Source organism: Lithobates pipiens, unplaced genomic scaffold, assembly GCF_037356315.1.
Source record: "Lithobates pipiens isolate NorthernLeopardFrog02 unplaced genomic scaffold, aLitPip1_a1.2 Scaffold_25, whole genome shotgun sequence".
Taxonomy (NCBI): Eukaryota; Metazoa; Chordata; class Amphibia; order Anura; family Ranidae; genus Lithobates; species Lithobates pipiens.
In genome coordinates, this window is record NW_027507787.1 from 79520050 (window position 1) to 79539100 (window position 19051).

At 44.6% G+C, this 19051-nt stretch overlaps 1 protein-coding gene across 3 annotated transcripts in view; it reads right to left on the reverse strand.

The window, feature by feature from the left end:
* GRID1 (glutamate ionotropic receptor delta type subunit 1) overlaps positions 1–19051 on the reverse strand; it is a 1763123-nt gene that overhangs the window by 446959 nt on the left and 1297113 nt on the right. For all 3 annotated transcript variants that reach the window (XM_077454598.1, XM_077454599.1, XM_077454600.1), the window contains exon 8: positions 17715–17834. In XM_077454598.1, coding sequence (XP_077310724.1) covers positions 17715–17834 — 120 coding nt within the window. The remainder of the gene's footprint in view (positions 1–17714; positions 17835–19051) is intronic.

Here is a 19051-nt window from a genome sequence, read left to right on the forward strand (position 1 = left end):
AAACAGCACTTTTATACTATTTTACACTATTGTACACCGTCTTGGGTGGTTGCAGAGGCTCCACATTATCTACTTAATTTTATGGCAGCACAAGAATTTCTGTAATGATTATTGAATATGTTGATTCATTAATAACAATACAACCGCAGGTAATGCGGACTGTCACTTACAGGCCAAAGCTCCAGGCAACCACCACTGATAAACGAGACATTGGCCATATAGGCTACCTCCACGCCACACGTCACTGAGTCTCTCTAAGACCTCTCAGCTGCCTTCCATCTTTAACCAGTGCCTGAAAATTACTCCTCCCTTTTTTTTTATTCTATATTACTTGCATTGTACCTATTTTCATTGACTAACCTATGAGAACATATGGGGAAGAGCCGGGGCCTTAGCCGGTCAGGAGACTAATGCATCCGCCCAACTATCTAGATACGAATACTTACCACTGATTACATCCAGTACGCAAACTCATAATAACCTGGCCCTCATCTAACATACCCTTAGCTGGATGCCAAGGTCTTCCCAGCATGGCCCGTGCTTTTATTGTGTGCCTTGACATAGCGCTATCATGGAGTAGGGTGTTTTACAATGCTCCTAAGGGGGGAACTACAAACAATTAGGTCATCCACATCAGGGGCTTACCCAAGATGACCTTTCTTGTTTTGGTGCTGTTGATGACTTCCTCTTGCCCCCCCCCCCCCCCCACTGCTCAGCCTCAATATCTCTGAGATCTTGCAAAATGAGCCTGTAGTTGCCAACCCCAGTAATACACTTATCCATGCCCTGTCTGATGGACATAGGCCCTAAACACTGGGCACCTTAACAGCCCTCTCACTCCGGTCCATATCTCTATTGTGGGAACCACTGAGCGAGAGCTAGCTGAGGCCATACCATAGTGTTACTAAACTGCATTTTAGAGGCCAACACCCTGCATGCCGACTGCTACCTAGAAACATACTTACCCATATACCCATAAACACAAACCTAACGCACCGCGTCAGTCCCCTTGAAACACCAAGAGGCTATATGATCTATTCATGGGCATATTCCTAAAGGTTTACGTTCAGCCCATGAGGCTAAGCAGAGTTGTAGTGTTGTTTCTATGTTTGATTTTCTATATTTTACTTGTTTATTTGTCTGTTACCATACTGATTCTCTCTTGTTTAACCCAATGTAACACTGGTTAGGAAACTACCTTAAAAAATAGACTGATGTTTTTTGTATCCCAGCAATTGTCTAACTCTCAGGGTCCCCCAGAAACCTGAATCCCCTTTTTATATCCCATGCCTTATCTGCTTATCCCTTTTTGTTTTCTTACATGCAGTGACACCCGATTCCCTTTCACTCCACTGTCCCCACTCAGCAGTCCTTCTGGGCACTGGCTGACTCTCCAGATATTCCCCAATGGGTGGAATAGAATATCTACGTCCACCTCTGGTATTTTTCCCATACACATAATTTGGGTACCCCAATACTATATTGCTTTCATGCCCTCTTAAAAAAAAAAAAACAGGGAATCTTTTACCTCTTCACCCCTGTACACTCCCTCCTCCCTCTTTTCCCTCTTTTGGAGGGCAGCCTCTACCCCTTGCCCTCATTCCTTCTCCCTCCTTCCCTCACTCTCTTTCCTCTCACCCCATCCTCTCACCTTCTCTCTTTTCTTCTCTATCCTTTTCCCTATCTACACACACGAACAAACTTTACACCCCACCATAATCAATTTGGAACTAAAATATAAAATAGGGACTGAGTTTACCAACATCACTACTACCACTGTAAGACCTGTTGATATTGATTTCAGGTGATTTACTCCCTTTAGCCGAGGTAGTTGGCCCCAAAATGAACAAGTTCTTCAAATTTTTCTCTTTTTTATCTGTTATTGCAAGGTCAGTAGATCTGTTAATGAAATTACTTCTAATGCCATGTATACATGATCAGAATTTCAGCCCTCAAAAGACCGATTTGTATGCTCCATCGAAATGTAGCTGGCCTAATTCCCAGCAAAAATTTGAGTGCATGTTCTTAATTTTCCCAACGGAAAAACTTTCTATCAGAAATTCCGATCGTGTATATGCAATTCTGACATGCAAAAACTCACGCATGCTCAGATTCAACTACGAGACAGAAGCTATTTGTTACTAGTTATTAAACGTCCCTTTTCTAGTCCTGTCGTACGCATTGTACATCACTGCGTTCTTGGCGGTCGGAATTTGGTGTGACCGTGTGTAGGCAAGACAGCTTGAGGAGAATTCCATCAGAATTCCATCGGGAAAACCATCAGACCTTTTTCCCTCCATAATTTCGATTGTGTACGGGGCATTACTGTTTTTCTCAATTACCCATGCCATATCCTACGAGTCGTCAACAATATGTATCATTTCATTATTCTACTCTGTCATGGATACCATTGCAAATGATATGATGAATGTACTGTATTGTAAAAACAACTTCATGGACTTCCGGTTCCGGCACCACATGAGGAGGAGGTAAGCGGACATCGCTCCGACCGCTCACCCCCCTGAAACCGGCCAATAACCTGCCATCTGCCTCGGGGAACCCCCCCACCAGCCTCAGGGAGACGACGGGCCGCTGATGGATCGCTTTGTGGAGCGATCCGCGCAACGATCGCTCTCCGCCGCGATCGGCGCTGAGACGGACGCGGCCGAGACAGCAGCCAAAATACACTGCCTCACAGAGCCTCCTCCGCTGTCTCCGGCTGTCTCCAATACAGCTACGGCTCCCTCTGCTGACATTGCCCAGGCTGTAGTGTCACTCCTGACTCCCACACTGACTTCTACTATTGACACGGCCATTCAGAAAGCTATGGAGCAACTCCGCACTGAGCTTCATCTACAGTCACAGCGTCTCACGCACGTAGAGGAACGTATATCCATAATGGAGGATGACACCACAGCACAGTCTGCAGCCATAGCACGCCTCACTCACTCCAATAGAGATTTATGGATCAAAATTGACGATTTGGAGAATCGCGCTAGAAGGAACAACCTGAGGGTTGTGGGACTGTCTGAGTCGATCACAAATGCGCAGCTAACAGACATCTGCGCTGAAGCCATCCCCGCTCAATTGGGCCTCAATACGCCGTGTGTTGTTGAACGGGCCCACCGCCTGGGCCATCCTAATGACAAGCGCTCTAAACCCAGGGCGGTCATTGTCAGATATCTCAATTATGCAGATAAACATGCCATCCTACAAAAATTCCGCTCCCAGCTCCCAGCGGTCCCTGGCTATTGACGGCGTAAGCCTGCTTCTATTCGCAGACTATTCAATTGAAGTCATGAAGATGCGCAAGGCTTTCTCACCGATCTGTGCGGCCCTCTTCAACAACCATGTTAAGTTCACTTTAGCGTACCCGGCGGTACTCCATGTCACTTCTCCTGATGGTACTCGTCGCACTTTTACGTCCCCTGCTGAAGCGGAACACTTTCTCAATTACCCTGCGGAAATGGACACTACACATGTGCCCTCGACAAGGAGCCCTTCGCCAGGATCGGCACTGGACCCTCATGCTTTTACCACTCAACGTGTGAGCCCTGAAAAACCGCCTTACAAGCGAAGTCGCTCCACAAACCATCCCCAACGTACAGAAATACGCTGAAGATCTCCCCTTACTACTCATCTTTACTGTTTTGTGCTTTGGCGATTTCGCTCTCCTTATTGACCCAGCGCAGACTGGGAGTTGGTGCTCTGTATGTTCGTAAGTTTACCTGCATGCCTCCATTATATTGGTTTGCAACTCTTCATCCGCTTTTTTGTTTTTCTGTTCCTGATTTGTGAGTTCTTGGTTGTATTTATCTATTGTACTGTATACTCTATGTCTTGATCTCGTTGCCTCCACTGGGCCGATCACTGTTACGTTATTTTTTGTTATTTTATTTTATTTTACTATCTCGTCGCTCTCAGTGTTTCGACATTATCCTCTGGTCTCTCCCACGGTCCCTCCCCCCGCCCTCCTTCCTCAGTCTTCCCTCCCCTCCTCTCCTCCCCTCCTTCCCTCCCACCCCTCCCTTCCTGGTCTTACCCTGGCCCTCCCCCACTTTCCCAGGCCTTCCCGTCCTACCCCTCCCTCCTCCCCGGGGTATAAGTCCTGCCTCTCCCAGGGGGTACGGTCACTCTCTGGGAGATGCACTCACACAGCGTTCCTTGTGTGGAAAAAGGTGAAGTTGATGATAGCACTTGTTTGGTTGATTTACTGTTCTATCTTTCTCCCCCTCTTTCTCCCCCTCTTATCCCCTTCCTCTTGATTCTCCCTCTCTTCTTCTCTCTCCTTCCGCCTCTTTCTCCTCCCCGCCTGTCCTGTATGCCATCTTATGTATATTTACCCATGCACACTACCATGTACACCGTGATCCCCTCTATGTATCCTTTAGACAATGTATTGATGCTTTTACACACTCCCAACGCACCTAATGGCTGACACAAGCGGAGACCAACTGACCGTGGTCACGTGGAATGTCAAGGGCCTTCGGTCACCTGCGAAACGTATGAAAATACTTTGACACCTTAAACGTCTGAGGGCAGATGTCGCGCTCCTTCAGGAGACCCATCTTTCAGCCGCTGATCTGTTACGCCTACGAAAACTCTGGGTCGGAGAGGTCTATGGTTCACCAGCTGATGGCCGTAAGGTGGGTGTAGCTATCCTGCTACACAAACACCTCCGCTACACGACACGAGACGTCCGAACTGACTCAAGTGGTCGTATGCTTACCTTACATCTCACCCTGGCTACCAAAGACATAGCTCTCACCAACATTTACGCCCCTAACTCACCTGACGCAGCGTTTTTCCAGGACATGTTGGCCTGGATATCACGCATACCTGAAGCTCTACACCTAGTTGGTGGTGACTTCAACTCTGTCATTAATCCACTTGAAGACAGGCAATACCGGGATCCTTCTTCCTCTTCTACGGCCAGTCCCCACACATCAATCGCCACTCCCTTGGACAGAACATTTTCCTCTCTACAGTTCACTGATGTTTGGCGCCTAACCCATCCCACCGATCGGGAATTCACTTTTTTCTTACCCCCCCACAAATCTTTCTCGCGACTCGATTACTTTTTTGCATCCCCACCTCTGTTGTCGTTCATCAGAGACCCAGAAATTAAAGACATGGTGATCACAGACCATAGCCCAGTCTTGGTCCGTGTACTACATGCTAAGCCCTCTTCACCATCACCCTCATGGCGCTTCCCCTCTCACCTAGCCGAAAGCGAGGATTTTAAACAGATGCTTCTCTCTAGCTGGACAGAATATACAGAAACTAATAGCGCACATTTAGTTGACCCCAATCTTTTTTGGGAAACGGGTAAGGCCTACCTCAGAGGCAAAATCATAGCCTATGTTTCCCGATACAAGCGACACTCTAAACAGCAATATTTATTAGCCAGCAACAAATTACGCTCCATGCACTTAAACCTCTTGCGCAGCTGTACTCCTGCCAACGTCGCTGCCTGGCAACTAGCCAAGCAGGACTTTGACCTGTGGGCTGACGCTCAAGAACGTATAACCTCCTCCTTCCATACCCTACATCTCCATAAATATGGCAACAAGGCAGGCAAACTTCTATCCAGACTCTGCTCAGGTTTTTATCGCCCCACCTATATTCTTACCTTAAAACGCACTGATGGGTCTCTAGCTTCTACTCCTAAAGAAATTAGTACCATCCTTACTGAATATTACACGTCCTTGTATGCTGAAGACCCTATTGATCAATCCTTAGCAGATCATATGTTATCCAAGATCCACCTGCCGAAACTAACTACCCCACAATTAAAGGCCATTAACGCCCCCATCACATTAGAAGATGTTAAGTCAACTATAAAATCCCTGTCCTCTTCCAAAGCTCCGGGACCCGACGGTTATACTGCGGAATTTTATAAACTTACTCAAGACTTTCTCCCTGACACCTTATGCAAAGTATTCTCTACTCTCTGGCATGGGGGTTCCTATCTCCCCACGGGCTCCCAAGCGCATATTAAATTGATAGCAAAAAAAGGCAAAGACCCCTCCCTCCCGGGTTCCTACAGACCTATATCCCTAATAAACGTTGATGTAAAGATCTTGTCCAAAATTATTGCCTCCCGTCTAGCCATACTCCTTCCCTCCCTTCTTCACCCAGCCCAATCTGGTTTCACCACTGGTAGATCTGCAACTCTTAACATTCGCAAGGTGCTCCTGGCATTGGAATGTGCCAAACAAAATCCGGACTGTGATATGGCCATTATCTCTATTGACGCCGAGAAGGCCTTTGATAATATTAACTTTACCTGGTTGTTCACAGTACTCCAGACTTTTGGCTTCTCGGGTCCAGTCCTGAATTTCCTACGCCAGATGTACGATGCCCCGACTGCTAGATTGGTGACTCCAGATTTCGTCTCTCCAACCATTCCTCTTACTAAAGGCACGAGGCAAGGCTGTCCCCTCTCTCCCCTTCTCTTTAATTTGGCCATTGAACCCCTGTGTAGAATCCTAAATTCCCCCGAAGGCGTAAGTGGTATCCCCATCAACAATCAAAAGTTACAATCCGCTCTTTTTGCGGATGACATCCTCCTTTTTTCATCTAAACCTTCAACCGATTTTGACACCCTCCGTGATCTATTTACAACCTTCCGGCTCTGCTCTGGGTTTCGAATCAACTATGATAAATGCGAAGTCCTAGCCCTGAATCCGCGTAAAGCCAAAATCTGGCAATCCTCTTCGCCCTTCACTCTAGCACGTCAATACATCACGTACTTGGGTATATGCATTGGTAGAGAACCTTCATCACTGTATTCCCTCAATTATCCTCCACTGATTGCTAAAATTGTGCAGGAACTGGAGTCTTGGGCAGGCCTGCCGCTTTCACTCTTTGGGAGATGTCATCTTTTCAAGATGGTCTCCTTTGCGAGACTTTTGTATCCGATGCAAACTATCCCACTTTTAATAAAACACTCCGATATACAAAAAATGCACAAAGCCCTCAATGCCTTCCTTTGGGCCAACAAAAAGCCTCGCATTGCTCTTCAGAAATTATGTCTCCCGAAGTCTGAGGGAGGGGCTGGCCTGCCCAATATTCACTTCTACAATCTCTCCTGCCTATTACGTCAGGGGTTAGATTGGATAGTAGGCAAATCTAGATATTCAAACCACGATCTTGAAAAAGCATATACTCTCCCTGCTGTTTTCCATTCCAATTTGCATGTCCTCCCAGGACACCTCAAAATGAATGTACTTGTTTGTGATACAGTGATAGCCTGGAGGGAAGCTAGAAAACTCATGGGACTACCTACAAATACAGTGGTGTGAAAAAGTGTTTGCCCCCTTCATCATTTCCTGTTCCTTTGCATGTTTGTCACACTTAAGTGTTTCGGAACATCAAACCAATTTAAACAATAGTCAAGGACAACACAAGTAAACACAAAATGCAATTTGTAAATGAAGGTGTTTATTATTAAAGGTGAAAATAAATCCAAACCATCATGGCCCTGTGTGAAAAAGTGATTGCCCCCTAAACCTAATAACTGGTTGGGTCACCCTTAGCAGCAACAACTGCAACCAAGCGTTTGCGATAACGTACAATGAGGCTTTTACAGCGTCCTGGAGGAATTTTGGCCCACTCATCTTTGCAGAATTGTCCTAATTCAGTTACATTAGAGGGTTTTCGAGCATGAACGGCCTTTTTAAGGTCATACCACAACATCTCAATAGGATTCAGGTCAGGACTTTGGCTAGGCCACTCCAAAGTCTTCATTTTGTTTTTCTTCAGCCATTCGGTGGTGGACTTGCTGGTGTGTTTAGGATCATTGTCCTGCTGCAGAACCCAAGTTCGTTTCAGCTTGAATACACGAACAGATGGTCGGACATTCTCCTTCAGGATCTCTTGGTAGACAGCAGAATTCATAGTTCCTTTTATCATGGCAAGTCTTCCAGGTCCTGAAGCAGCAAAACAGCCCCAGACCATCATACTACCACCACCATATTTTACTGTTGGTATAATGTTCTTTTTATGAAATGCAGTGTTCCTTCTACGCCAGATATACTTGGACACACACCTTCCAAAGAGTTCCACTTTTGTCTCATCGGTCCACAGAATGTTGTCCCAAAAGTCTTGGGGATCATCAAGATGTGTTGTGGAGAAATTGAGACGAGCTTTGATGTTCTTTTTGCTCAGCAGTGGTTTTCTCCTTGGAACTCTGCCATGCAGGCCATTTTTGCCCAGTCTTTTCCTGATGGTGGAGGCATGAACGCTGACCTTAACTGAGGCAAGTGAGGCCTGCAGTTCCTTGGACGTTGTTGTGGGGTCTTTTGTGACCTCTTGGATGAGTCGTCGCTGCGCTCTTGGGGTAATTTTGGGCGGCCGGCCACTCCTGGGAAGGTTCACCACTGTTCCATGTCTTCGCCATTTGTGGATAATGGCTCTCACTGTGGTTCGCTGGATTCCCAAAGCTTTGGAAATGGCTTTATAACCCTTTCCAGACTGATAGATCTCAATTACTTTCTTTCTCAATTGTTCCTGAATTTCTTTGGGTCTCGGCATGATGTGTAGCTTTTAAGGATCTTCTGGTGGACCTTACTGTGTCAAGCAGCTCCTATTTAAGTGATGCCTTGATTGTGAACAGGTGTGGCAATAATCAGGCCTGGGTGTGGCTAGAGAAATTGAACTCAGGTGTGGACAACCACAGTTATAGTATGTTTTAACAAGGGGGGCAATCACTTTTTCACACAGGGCCATGATGGTTTGGATTTTTTTTTCACCTTTAATAATAAACACCTTCATTTACAAATTGCATTTTGTGTTTACTTGTGTTGTCCTTGACTATTGTTTAAATTGGTTTGATGTTCCGAAACACTTAAGTGTGACAAACATGCAAAGGAACAGGAAATGAGGAAGGAGGCAAACACTTTTTCACACCACTGTATATCCAAACACCTGACCATCCAAGGAAACCCAATGTTTCCCCCCTCCACGGCCCATCCGGCCTTTACACTCTGGGGCGCAAAAGGTCTTACCACAGTAGCCTCCCTTTATGACCATGCTCGAGGACGACTCAAACCCTACCAAGCCTTGGCTCATGAATACTCCCTCCCTCTCTCTCAGGTGTTTCACTATTACCAACTGACCCACTATTTGCAAACTATAGGAGGGACTCGGCCGGACTCTTGCTCTACATCCCCCTTGGACTCTATGCTTCAACAAGACCATTATTCTGTCTCCGATCTCTATACTCAGCTGATCACCTACCAAGCTGACAAATATCACCTTGCTCCCTTCAAGAATTGGGCTTCCATCCTTGGTGACATGAGCCTCTCGGATAATATTCTACAGGGCTACAGACTCATCCATAAACTCATAATTTCTGAAATCTGGCGGGAAACTCAATTCAAACGTATCCATAGGGCTTACTATCCATTTCACACAACCAATGGAGATCCCTCCCAATCCAAGTGCCCATGGTGCTCTTTTGATCGCCCTACCCTGCTTCATCGCCTCTGGGACTGTACTTCAATTTCCGCCTTCTGGGACTCAGTGCTGAATTACATATTCACCATTACTAATGTACATCTGCCTAAAGATCAACTTACCTGCTTGTTCAGCTGTGACCCCGCTAACCCTCCAAGATCGCAACCAGGATCTCTGGCGCTCTCCCATTGGACACACGTTTGTCTGCTAGCTGCTCGAAGAACCATTATGAAACATTGGATCAACTCGTCTCCTCCGAGTCTCCATGGAGTGAAACAAGCTCTCCTGTCCTTGTTCTATATGGAAAGACTTGATACTATATCCTCACATTTCCAGTCCACTGCCCGGTTCTTCTCACGGTGGAAAAATTACATTGAACAGTCATTTTGTCCTGCAGACATTCCACCTCTCATACACCCTTTCAGATATACCGACTGGTACCTCAAACGTAACCTCAGGAACACGCTGGGGAAGCTTAAATTATCGACCTCCTATCTTCCTACCCACCCCCTCAACACCGTGCATTATCCACCATAAGCCCAATGGCTATACTCTGGACTGTGCTGGTCCTGCACTCGCTTCATAGGCTGCTGATCTATTGTCTACAAATCAACTACTTGCTCATACTTCCTGGACTTCCACAGGTCTACCAACACTACTTTATACGCCTAATAACTGGTCATGGTGGGATCGGGTCACCTATTGTTGTTATTGTCATTTTTCTTTGCAATTGTGGTTTACTATACTATGCTGGAATTGAGATGGCATACAACCCCCCCCCCCCCCCCCCTCTTACCATTCTCTCTTCTTTTCTCTCCCCCCCCTTTTTCTTTTCTTTTCTTTCGCTTACACTAATGTTTGGGTCTTATCCTAATGCCTGACTACTTGTATCTACTACTAACTGTCAATTGACTTGCTCTTTGTATTTTGCTAAAATCTAATAAAAATATGTTTAAAAAAAAAAACAACTTCATTATTTTCATAACATCTTTTTTGTGGAAAAAAAAACACAACAATACAGAAAAAAAATATAAAATATAAAATGACATATAGAAAAAACATAGTGAACATGGTTAGCAAGCTATGGTGTAAATGCTAAAGAATGCTGTTAAAATATGGAGCCAATAGGCTTTAAAAATCAACACAGGGTATGGAGGACCCAAACAAAACCCCAGGTTTCAGGCTACCCAAAGACTGACTGTTGTGCACTATACCTACAAGATTAGCCAAGAGAAGAGTCATTTTTATTACTAAACACCACACCTGAGGCAAAAGGTTACATTTTTGATATCTATAGCAAGGTGGAGGCATATCACCAGGGCAAAGGTTTTATTTATGTAAAAATTAAAAAAACAGGGGGTAGATAACCATGCACAAGTTCATAGTTGGGACAGTTTCAATCTACTTGGCCTGGCATGGAAGCAAAAATATCACCATATGTTTTTTGGTTAATATTTTGATATCTTCATTTTGGATGCCCTAGGTCTTTGGACCGAATCCTCTCTTTATCTCATAAATGTGTATACTTTTTTCTCATGCATTGACATGGTATGTTGTGGGGGGTACTCTATCTCTGTTATATTTTCTCTGTTACACATATTTAGTGAACTTTAGTATAGTTATGTACCCGTTTTCTTTTATTTTTAGACAAATAAAACTATTGTCCTGGTGATATGTCTCCACCTACCTTTGGTTAGTCTGCTGATGCCTAGGGTTTTGTGGGGTCCTGCATGCCATGCGTTGATATTTGATATCTACAACATGTTACTGTTTGCCTCTCCCTGTGGGCATGTCTGCCATAAATTGCTAACCATGTTCCCTAAATTTTTTCTATATGTAATTTTATATTATTGTCTACAGTGGTGTGAAAAAGTGTTTGCCCCCTTCCTCATTTCCTGTTCCTTTGCATGTTTGTCACACTTAAGTGTTTCGGAACATCAAACCAATTTAAACAATAGTCAAGGACAACACAAGTAAACACAAAATGCAATTTGTAAATGAAGGTGTTTATTATTAAAGGTGAAAAAAAATCCAAACCATCATGGCCCTGTGTGAAAAAGTGATTGCCCCCCTTGTTAAAACATACTATAACTGTGGTTGTCCACACCTGAGTTCAATTTCTCTAGCCACACCCAGGCCTGATTATTGCCACACCTGTTCACAATCAAGGCATCGCTTAAATAGGAGCTGCTTGACACAGTAAGGTCCACCAGAAGATCCTTAAAAGCTACACATCATGCCGAGACCCAAAGAAATTCAGGAACAATTGAGAAAGAAAGTAATTGAAATCTATCAGTCTGGAAAGGGTTATAAAGCCATTTCCAAAGCTTTGGGAATCCAGCGAACCACAGTGAGAGCCATTATTCACAAATGGCGAAGACATGGAACAGTGGTGAACCTTCCCAGGAGTGGCCGGCCGCCCAAAATTACCCCAAGAGCTCAGCGACGACTCATCCAAGAGGTCACAAAAGACCCCACAACAACGTCCAAGGAACTGCAGGCCTCACTGGCCTCAGTTAAGGTCAGCGTTCATGCCTCCACCATCAGGAAAAGACTGGGCAAAAATGGCCTGCATGGCAGAGTTCCAAGGAGAAAACCACTGCTGAGCAAAAAGAACATCAAAGCTCGTCTCAATTTCTCCACAACACATCTTGATGATCCCCAAGACTTTTGGGACAACATTCTGTGGACCGATGAGACAAAAGTGGAACTCTTTGGAAGGTGTGTGTCCAAGTATATCTGGCGTAGAAGGAACACTGCATTTCATAAAAAGAACATTATACCAACAGTAAAATATGGTGGTGGTAGTGTGATGGTCTGGGGCTGTTTTGCTGCTTCAGGACCTGGAAGACTTGCCGTGATAAAAGGAACTATGAATTCTGCTGTCTACCAAGAGATCCTGAAGGAGAATGTCTGACCATCTGTTCGTGTACTCAAGCTGAAACGAACTTGGGTTCTGCAGCAGGACAATGATCCTAAACACACCAGCAAGTCCACCACCGAATGGCTGAAGAAAAACAAAATGAAGACTTTGGAGTGGCCTAGCCAAAGTCCTGACCTGAATCCTATTGAGATGTTGTGGTATGACCTTAAAAAGGCCGTTCATGCTCGAAAACCCTCTAATGTAACTGAATTAGGACAATTCTGCAAAGATGAGTGGGCCAAAATTCCTCCAGGACGCTGTAAAAGCCTCATTGCACGTTATCGCAAACGCTTGGTTGCAGTTTTTGCTGCTAAGGGTGGCCCAACCAGTTATTAGGTTTAGGTGGCAATTACTTTTTCACACAGGGCCATGATGGTTTGGATTTTTTTTCACCTTTAATAATAAACACCTTAATTTACAAATTGCATTTTGTGTTTACTTGTGTTGTCCTTGACTATTGTTTAAATTGGTTTGATGTTCCGAAACACTTAAGTGTGACAAACATGCTAAGGAACAGGAAATGAGGAAGGGGGCAAACACTTTTTCACACCACTGTATATCCTTAGCACCCAACTCCTGAGTTAGCAAAGGATGTGAAACATGAAGCTATATACATTGAACAGCCAGTAAACATATATTGTTTATCGGTTTCTGTATTATTATTGATGTATCATCATAATTTATTGTCTTGGCTCTGAATTTAGCCTTTTTATGGGTGGGATTCAGGTCGCTACTTTAATGTCATATGCTGTACCAATTTTTAACACATTTTATGCTGTGTTTCCTGATAAAATAATGATTTTAACCTTAATATATCTGCATCTAATTAATTAAGAGATCACACCTTTAAAGTCTCATCGCCAACTATTTTTTTTTTGTCAAATATGACCAATAGGTGTATACATCAGATTCCCCCTTATGTCCCTGTATGGCCAACAAACCCCCCCCCCCCCCCCCCACCTTACTTTCAAGAGGCAGAGAAACAGGGCAAAAGCTGGGAAGCAAAACTGGTGTGGACAGAGGAAGGTCATTCCTCCTGTAGCTGGAGCTAGGATTCCATCAGCCCTAGCAACCAACCACAGTGGGGGGGGGGGGGGGGTCTACATTGGTTGGGGACTGCAGAGGTCATAACTGGCTGGCAGTTGATGCTCTGGACTCCAATGTTATGATACACTAACCACAGCTAGGGATGATGTAGGCTAGATAAATTCTTGAAGTGAGCAAAATAAGGCCCATGGACTATAGTTTGGAGATCTCTTGTCTAGAATACGATGATTCTATCCACATTTGTGGCTCCAAAAACTCCATACTTCTTTGTCAAAGTTATCTTGATGGAGGGCATCAATTTAATATTACATAGATAAAGAGTAAATAGACTAGCATTCCAGCTAATCTATCTATTAGAGGTCAGACTACGACCATTGATAAATCTAAATATGTTCTTCATTGACTATCACAACTGCAGATGTGTTATTAGTGACAATCTCATATATCACTAGTTATTTGCCCATATAGTCCTAAACCTGACAAGTTAGCCTAGTGAGATTTAAATATGTCTTCAGTTTTATCCTGTCTGCAGAGAATCATAAAATTCTGAAATCATGATTACCCGTATTCCTGAATTAGATGAGTCCCCAGAGTTCAGATAGGATACCCATGCAAATATTCAAATACATTTCTGAATTGCAGATTGTGTTCATTCATTATCACCAATTACTATAACACTTCAAACTTCAAATTTGTTTCCTGGTCCATATCCCTTTTTCTGTCTAAATATCTCAATGTCTGTACATTATTCATAACTTTTTTAATGTTTCTGCTGTAAAACAAAGGTGGAAAATAGGAAAAGAGGAAACTGAAAATATATTGAACCGTTACATATTATCAAAGATAGTTATTGCTTTTATAATTCTGCCAAGGTAAGCATTTATTTTAAACTAGGAGTATATCTATCACCTGAAAAACCAATATCCAGTATGCACTGAACAAATTTGCCTTTAGTTATTTTACCTTCTCTCAAGGGTAAATATAAAACATTTTATGGTACATACTAAAACGGACATAGTTTACATTTGTGTATTTTCAAGGATGTATGTTAAAAAAATAAAATAAATTATTTAGACTAATATAGGTAGCTGCATTTTTTTTTTTTTTGTTAGATGACAGTTAAACAACTCCAATGTGCGACCATCCCATAAATAGTCAATGCTATCAAAATCCTTATATTAAAGGTCAATGAATGTCAGGCATTCATTCAGGCTACCTTAGAAACCCTTACTATACCTTGCTACCTTTACTATAAGCTTATGGCCTCATTCAGATGAGGTGGATCTGCTTTTGCACAAAGTCCGCCTCTGTCCGCCAGCTCAGCGGGAGATCTCTCTGTTGATCTCCATTGAGCCGGCGGATGACAGGTCCCTCTGTGCTCACTGAGTGGGGAGGGGCTTGTTGAGCGTCACTGGATTCTATGGAGAGATCGGATGAAAACGGACAGCATGTCTGTTTTTATCAGATCTCACACAATCTAATCTGCCAGCGATAGATCTAGATGTAGGGCCATCCTTCTGATTTTGGCGGATCGGACCGCGTCGGATGTCAGCGGACATGCCACCTCTGACATCCGTCGCTCCATAGACCAGCATGGAGCGCCCGTTCAGGTCTGCCGTCAAAACTAACAGGCGGACCTGAACGGTCCAACAGTGTGAAAGACACCTATCAATAACTGGATTAGACCCACGAGGAAGGAGCCATAAAGACAGTTTGATAAACTGAAACCAAAATATATAATCTTTTTAAAAGTTTCAAACAAGATTTGAATTCAATTAAAAAGTTTTTCATAAATAATGTCCAGCTGCATTTTCCCTGGGATTTTCTTTAAAGGAAACCCATTACAAAAAATGTTCAATGTTAACAAAAAATAGTATAAACAAAATGTATTATCAGAGGTTAAACTCAACAAAATACCATACAGTATGTTGAAATGATCCATAGCTTTATTAAATATAGGCGAATGAAACTATAGGTACAGGTTTTATTGATACACGTCTTCCATGCACCAACCCACATTTTACTTTGGATCTCTTTATAGATCACCAATCATGCTAAGGGAACAAAAGGGAAGCCCAGTAGGTGGTGAAAGGTGGGACAAGCTCATACTGTTACAGCAAAAATTTCTGTATACAAATCTGTGCATAAAATTTAGGAGTCTAAATCTCTGTATTGAATAATTGTTTTGACATGTACTTTAACCAAAGTTAATTCTAGTTCTGCATTTTATTATCATATGTTTAGTTTAATAAGCCTAAAATACTGAGATGCTTACATTAAAGGCACACTGTAGTCAAAATGTAATAGTAATTCTTGAAATGTGTACAGGGAATCTGACCAATTTTTGATCCAGGCACAGCTACAGACCAGTCCACCTCGATTTTCTTCCCTCAATCTGGTGACTTGTGAAATTCTCCCTAATGCCGCATACACACAATCAGACTATCTGGCTGACTTAGTCTGGCGGAAAAAACGCCGTAAAGTCCGCCGGACTGTCCGAACCAGTGGACCTGCCCACACATGGGACTTTTCCGGCGGACTAGGCCAGCAGACATAGTCCGCTGGACTATCCGCCGTACTTTTGAAATGAACGGACTTGCCCACACATACCGTCACCTGGTATGGAGTTAAAGGGGAAGCCCTACACTGAAAAAACTGCATAGGGCTTCCTCTTTAAGGTCGGACCCTAGGTCCAAATCAGCCCCTTATCCGAGCACGCTACTGGGCCGGTCAGGAAAGGGGGTGGTGAAGAGTGAGCGCCCCCCCTCCTGAGCTGTACCAGGCCGTGTGCTCTCAACATGGGGGGGTGCTTTGGGAAAGGGGGGGCTTGCGCCCCCCCACCCCAAAGCACTTTGTCCCCATGTTGATGAGGACAAGGGCCTCTTCCCGACAACCCTGGCCGTTGGTTGTCGGGGTCTGCGGGTGGGAGTTATCGGAATCCGGGAGCCCCCTTTAATAAGGGGGCCCCCAGATACCGGCCCCCCACCCTATGTGAATGAGTATGGGGTACAATGTACCCCTACCCATTCACCTGTGAAAAAAATGTAAATAAAACACAACACACAAGGGTCGAAAATAGTTTATTGCACAGCTCCAGGGGTCTTCTTCCGTCTTGGGGGTCTTCTTCTCTGACGTCCGGGGGTCTTCTTCCGACTTGGGGGGTCTTGTCCCCCTCTTCGGGGGTCTTTTCCCCCTCTTTGGTTCTTCTTGCCTTGGCCTCCGTGCCTTCTTCTAGCTCTTTTACAAGCAGTGGCGTGGTCTTCTATCGCTGCTGTCTTCGCCGCCTTCTGTTCTTGAAATGTTGACTCATCGCTGTCTGGCCACAATGACAGGGATGCGGCGTGCGGCGACTTATATAGGGACATCGCTGGGTGATTTCCCCGCCCATTATGATGTCACAGTTCCAGCAATGTCCCTATATAAGTCGCCGCACGCCGTGTCCCTGTCATTGTTAGCAACGAGTCAACAGCTCAAGAAGAGAAGTACAGAAGGTGGCGAAGACAGCGGCGACATTGGCGATAGAAGACCGGGCCACCGCTTGTAAAAGAGCTAGAAGAAGGCGCAGAGGCCCGGCTAACTTCGCTAGTCCCGGCTGTGCTCAAAATGAACGGACTTTTCTCCATGCGCGGGAAAGTCCCTTCATTTCAAAAGTATGGCGGACTAGCACAGTCCGGCGGACAAATTTTGGTGCAAACGACTTTCTAAGTCCGCTGGACTTTTGGGTAAAAAAAGTCCGCCGGAGCTCACACGCGGGCGGATTGTCCAGCGGACTCGAGTCCGCCGGACTTTTCCACCGGATTGTTTGACCATGTGTACACGGCATAACACACCCCTTGCATGCTCTTTCCCGTTTCTCTCATATACAATAACAATGTTAAAGAACATTTTTTTAAGAAATCTAATTGGCACAAGCTTCAGGAACCACCCTCTCATGAAAATGGTGGGAAACATAAGATTATTGACAACAAGGTGATTTTAAGAAGTGGGGGATCCAAAATCCCTAAGCTAAATCTGGAAGAGACAGAAGCCTCAAATTGTGCTCAGTGTGTATTTCACAGCTTAATGTTCACTTTTGTCTGCAGTATACAGTATATTTAAATTAACACTGACACAGGTTAACATATTTTCATTTTTTTCATTCATTCCTAAATAAAAATTATCCAGTTGGCCTTTTGTTCTGCTATTTCTCATAACACTGATTAGCAATTCAAGTTTCCAGAAACACTACTTGAATTATGTTAAAACCCACTTTTACCTAAAATAAACAAATAATAGTATTTACCCGCCGCACATCTTTGCCAAACGTCTCACTGTAGCTTGTTCCAAGAATTTCAAATTGTACATGTGGATTGGAGCCATCCTCCCTAAACTCCATAATCCCAGTTAATCCTGTTATGCGACCCTGAAGAAACAAGATTTACAAAGAGCAAAATTAGAGACAGCATTTCTTGAGTATTGAAATGTAATTGCCTGCAAAAAAGGTTGATGATCTGTGGCTTGGCATTTTTTACTTTAAAATGTAATTCAATTACAGGGCATATTTAATATCCAAAAGAACAAGACTAGTGAATTAAAAATCGGCTTTAAAACACTATTTTTTCTGTCTATGTATCATAACAAAGTTTACAAAAGTAAAAGTATTAGAAGCCCATTAGGAGCCCGTTAGGAAGTAGGGATGAGCCAAACACCCCCAGGTTCGGTTCGCACCAGAACATACCGAACAGGAAAAGGGCCTCATCCTCACAACCCTTGTCCGGTGGTTGTGGGGGTCTGTGGGTGGGGGGCTTATCGGTAAACTGGTGACTACACCCCCTCTGACACCGCTGGGGGAGTCCCTGTGGTGTCAGAGGGGACGGGGTCACCTGTTTATGTCACTGGTTGGCCCCACCCTCAGCTATGTAACAGCTGTCACCAAGAAGAAGCATCACTCGGCAGAAGCCTCCCACAGGGCGGAACTGCTGCATTTTTTTCAGTCCGTGGGGTGTGGATTTACATCACATGACATTTTTTTTTATCTTTTAGAAAAGGACTTGTCCCAAGCTGTCTCTTGTATTTTTACCATTCTTGACACTTTTTTGTGAAATGGCAGGGGTACCCCGTTACCAATTTACATGGGGGGGGGCTAGGCAAGGGTTGCGAGGATGAGGCCCTTGCTCCCATCAACATGGGGACAAGATGCTTTGGGGTCAGGCCCCAAAGTACCCTCCCCATGTTGAGTGCATGTGGCCTGGTAAGGTTCAGTAGGGGGGTGCTCAGGTGTGAGAGGGGGCTGAGTGCGTACAGGTGTGAGAGGGGGCTGAGTGCATACAGGTGTGAGAGGGGGCTGAGTGCATACAGGTGTGAGAGGGGGCTGAGTACATACAGGTGTGAGAGGGGGCTGAGTGCGTACAGGTGTGAGAGGAGGCTGAGTGCGTACAGGTGTGAGAGGGGGATGAGTGCGTACAGGTGTGAGAGGGGGATGAGTGCGCACAGGTGTGAGAGGGGGATGAGTGCGTACAGGTGTGAGAGGGGGATGAGTGCGTACAGGTGTGAGAGGGGGATGAGTGCGTACAGGTGTGAGAGGGGGATGAGTGCGTACAGGTGTGAGAGGGGGATGAGTGCGTACAGGTGTGAGAGGGG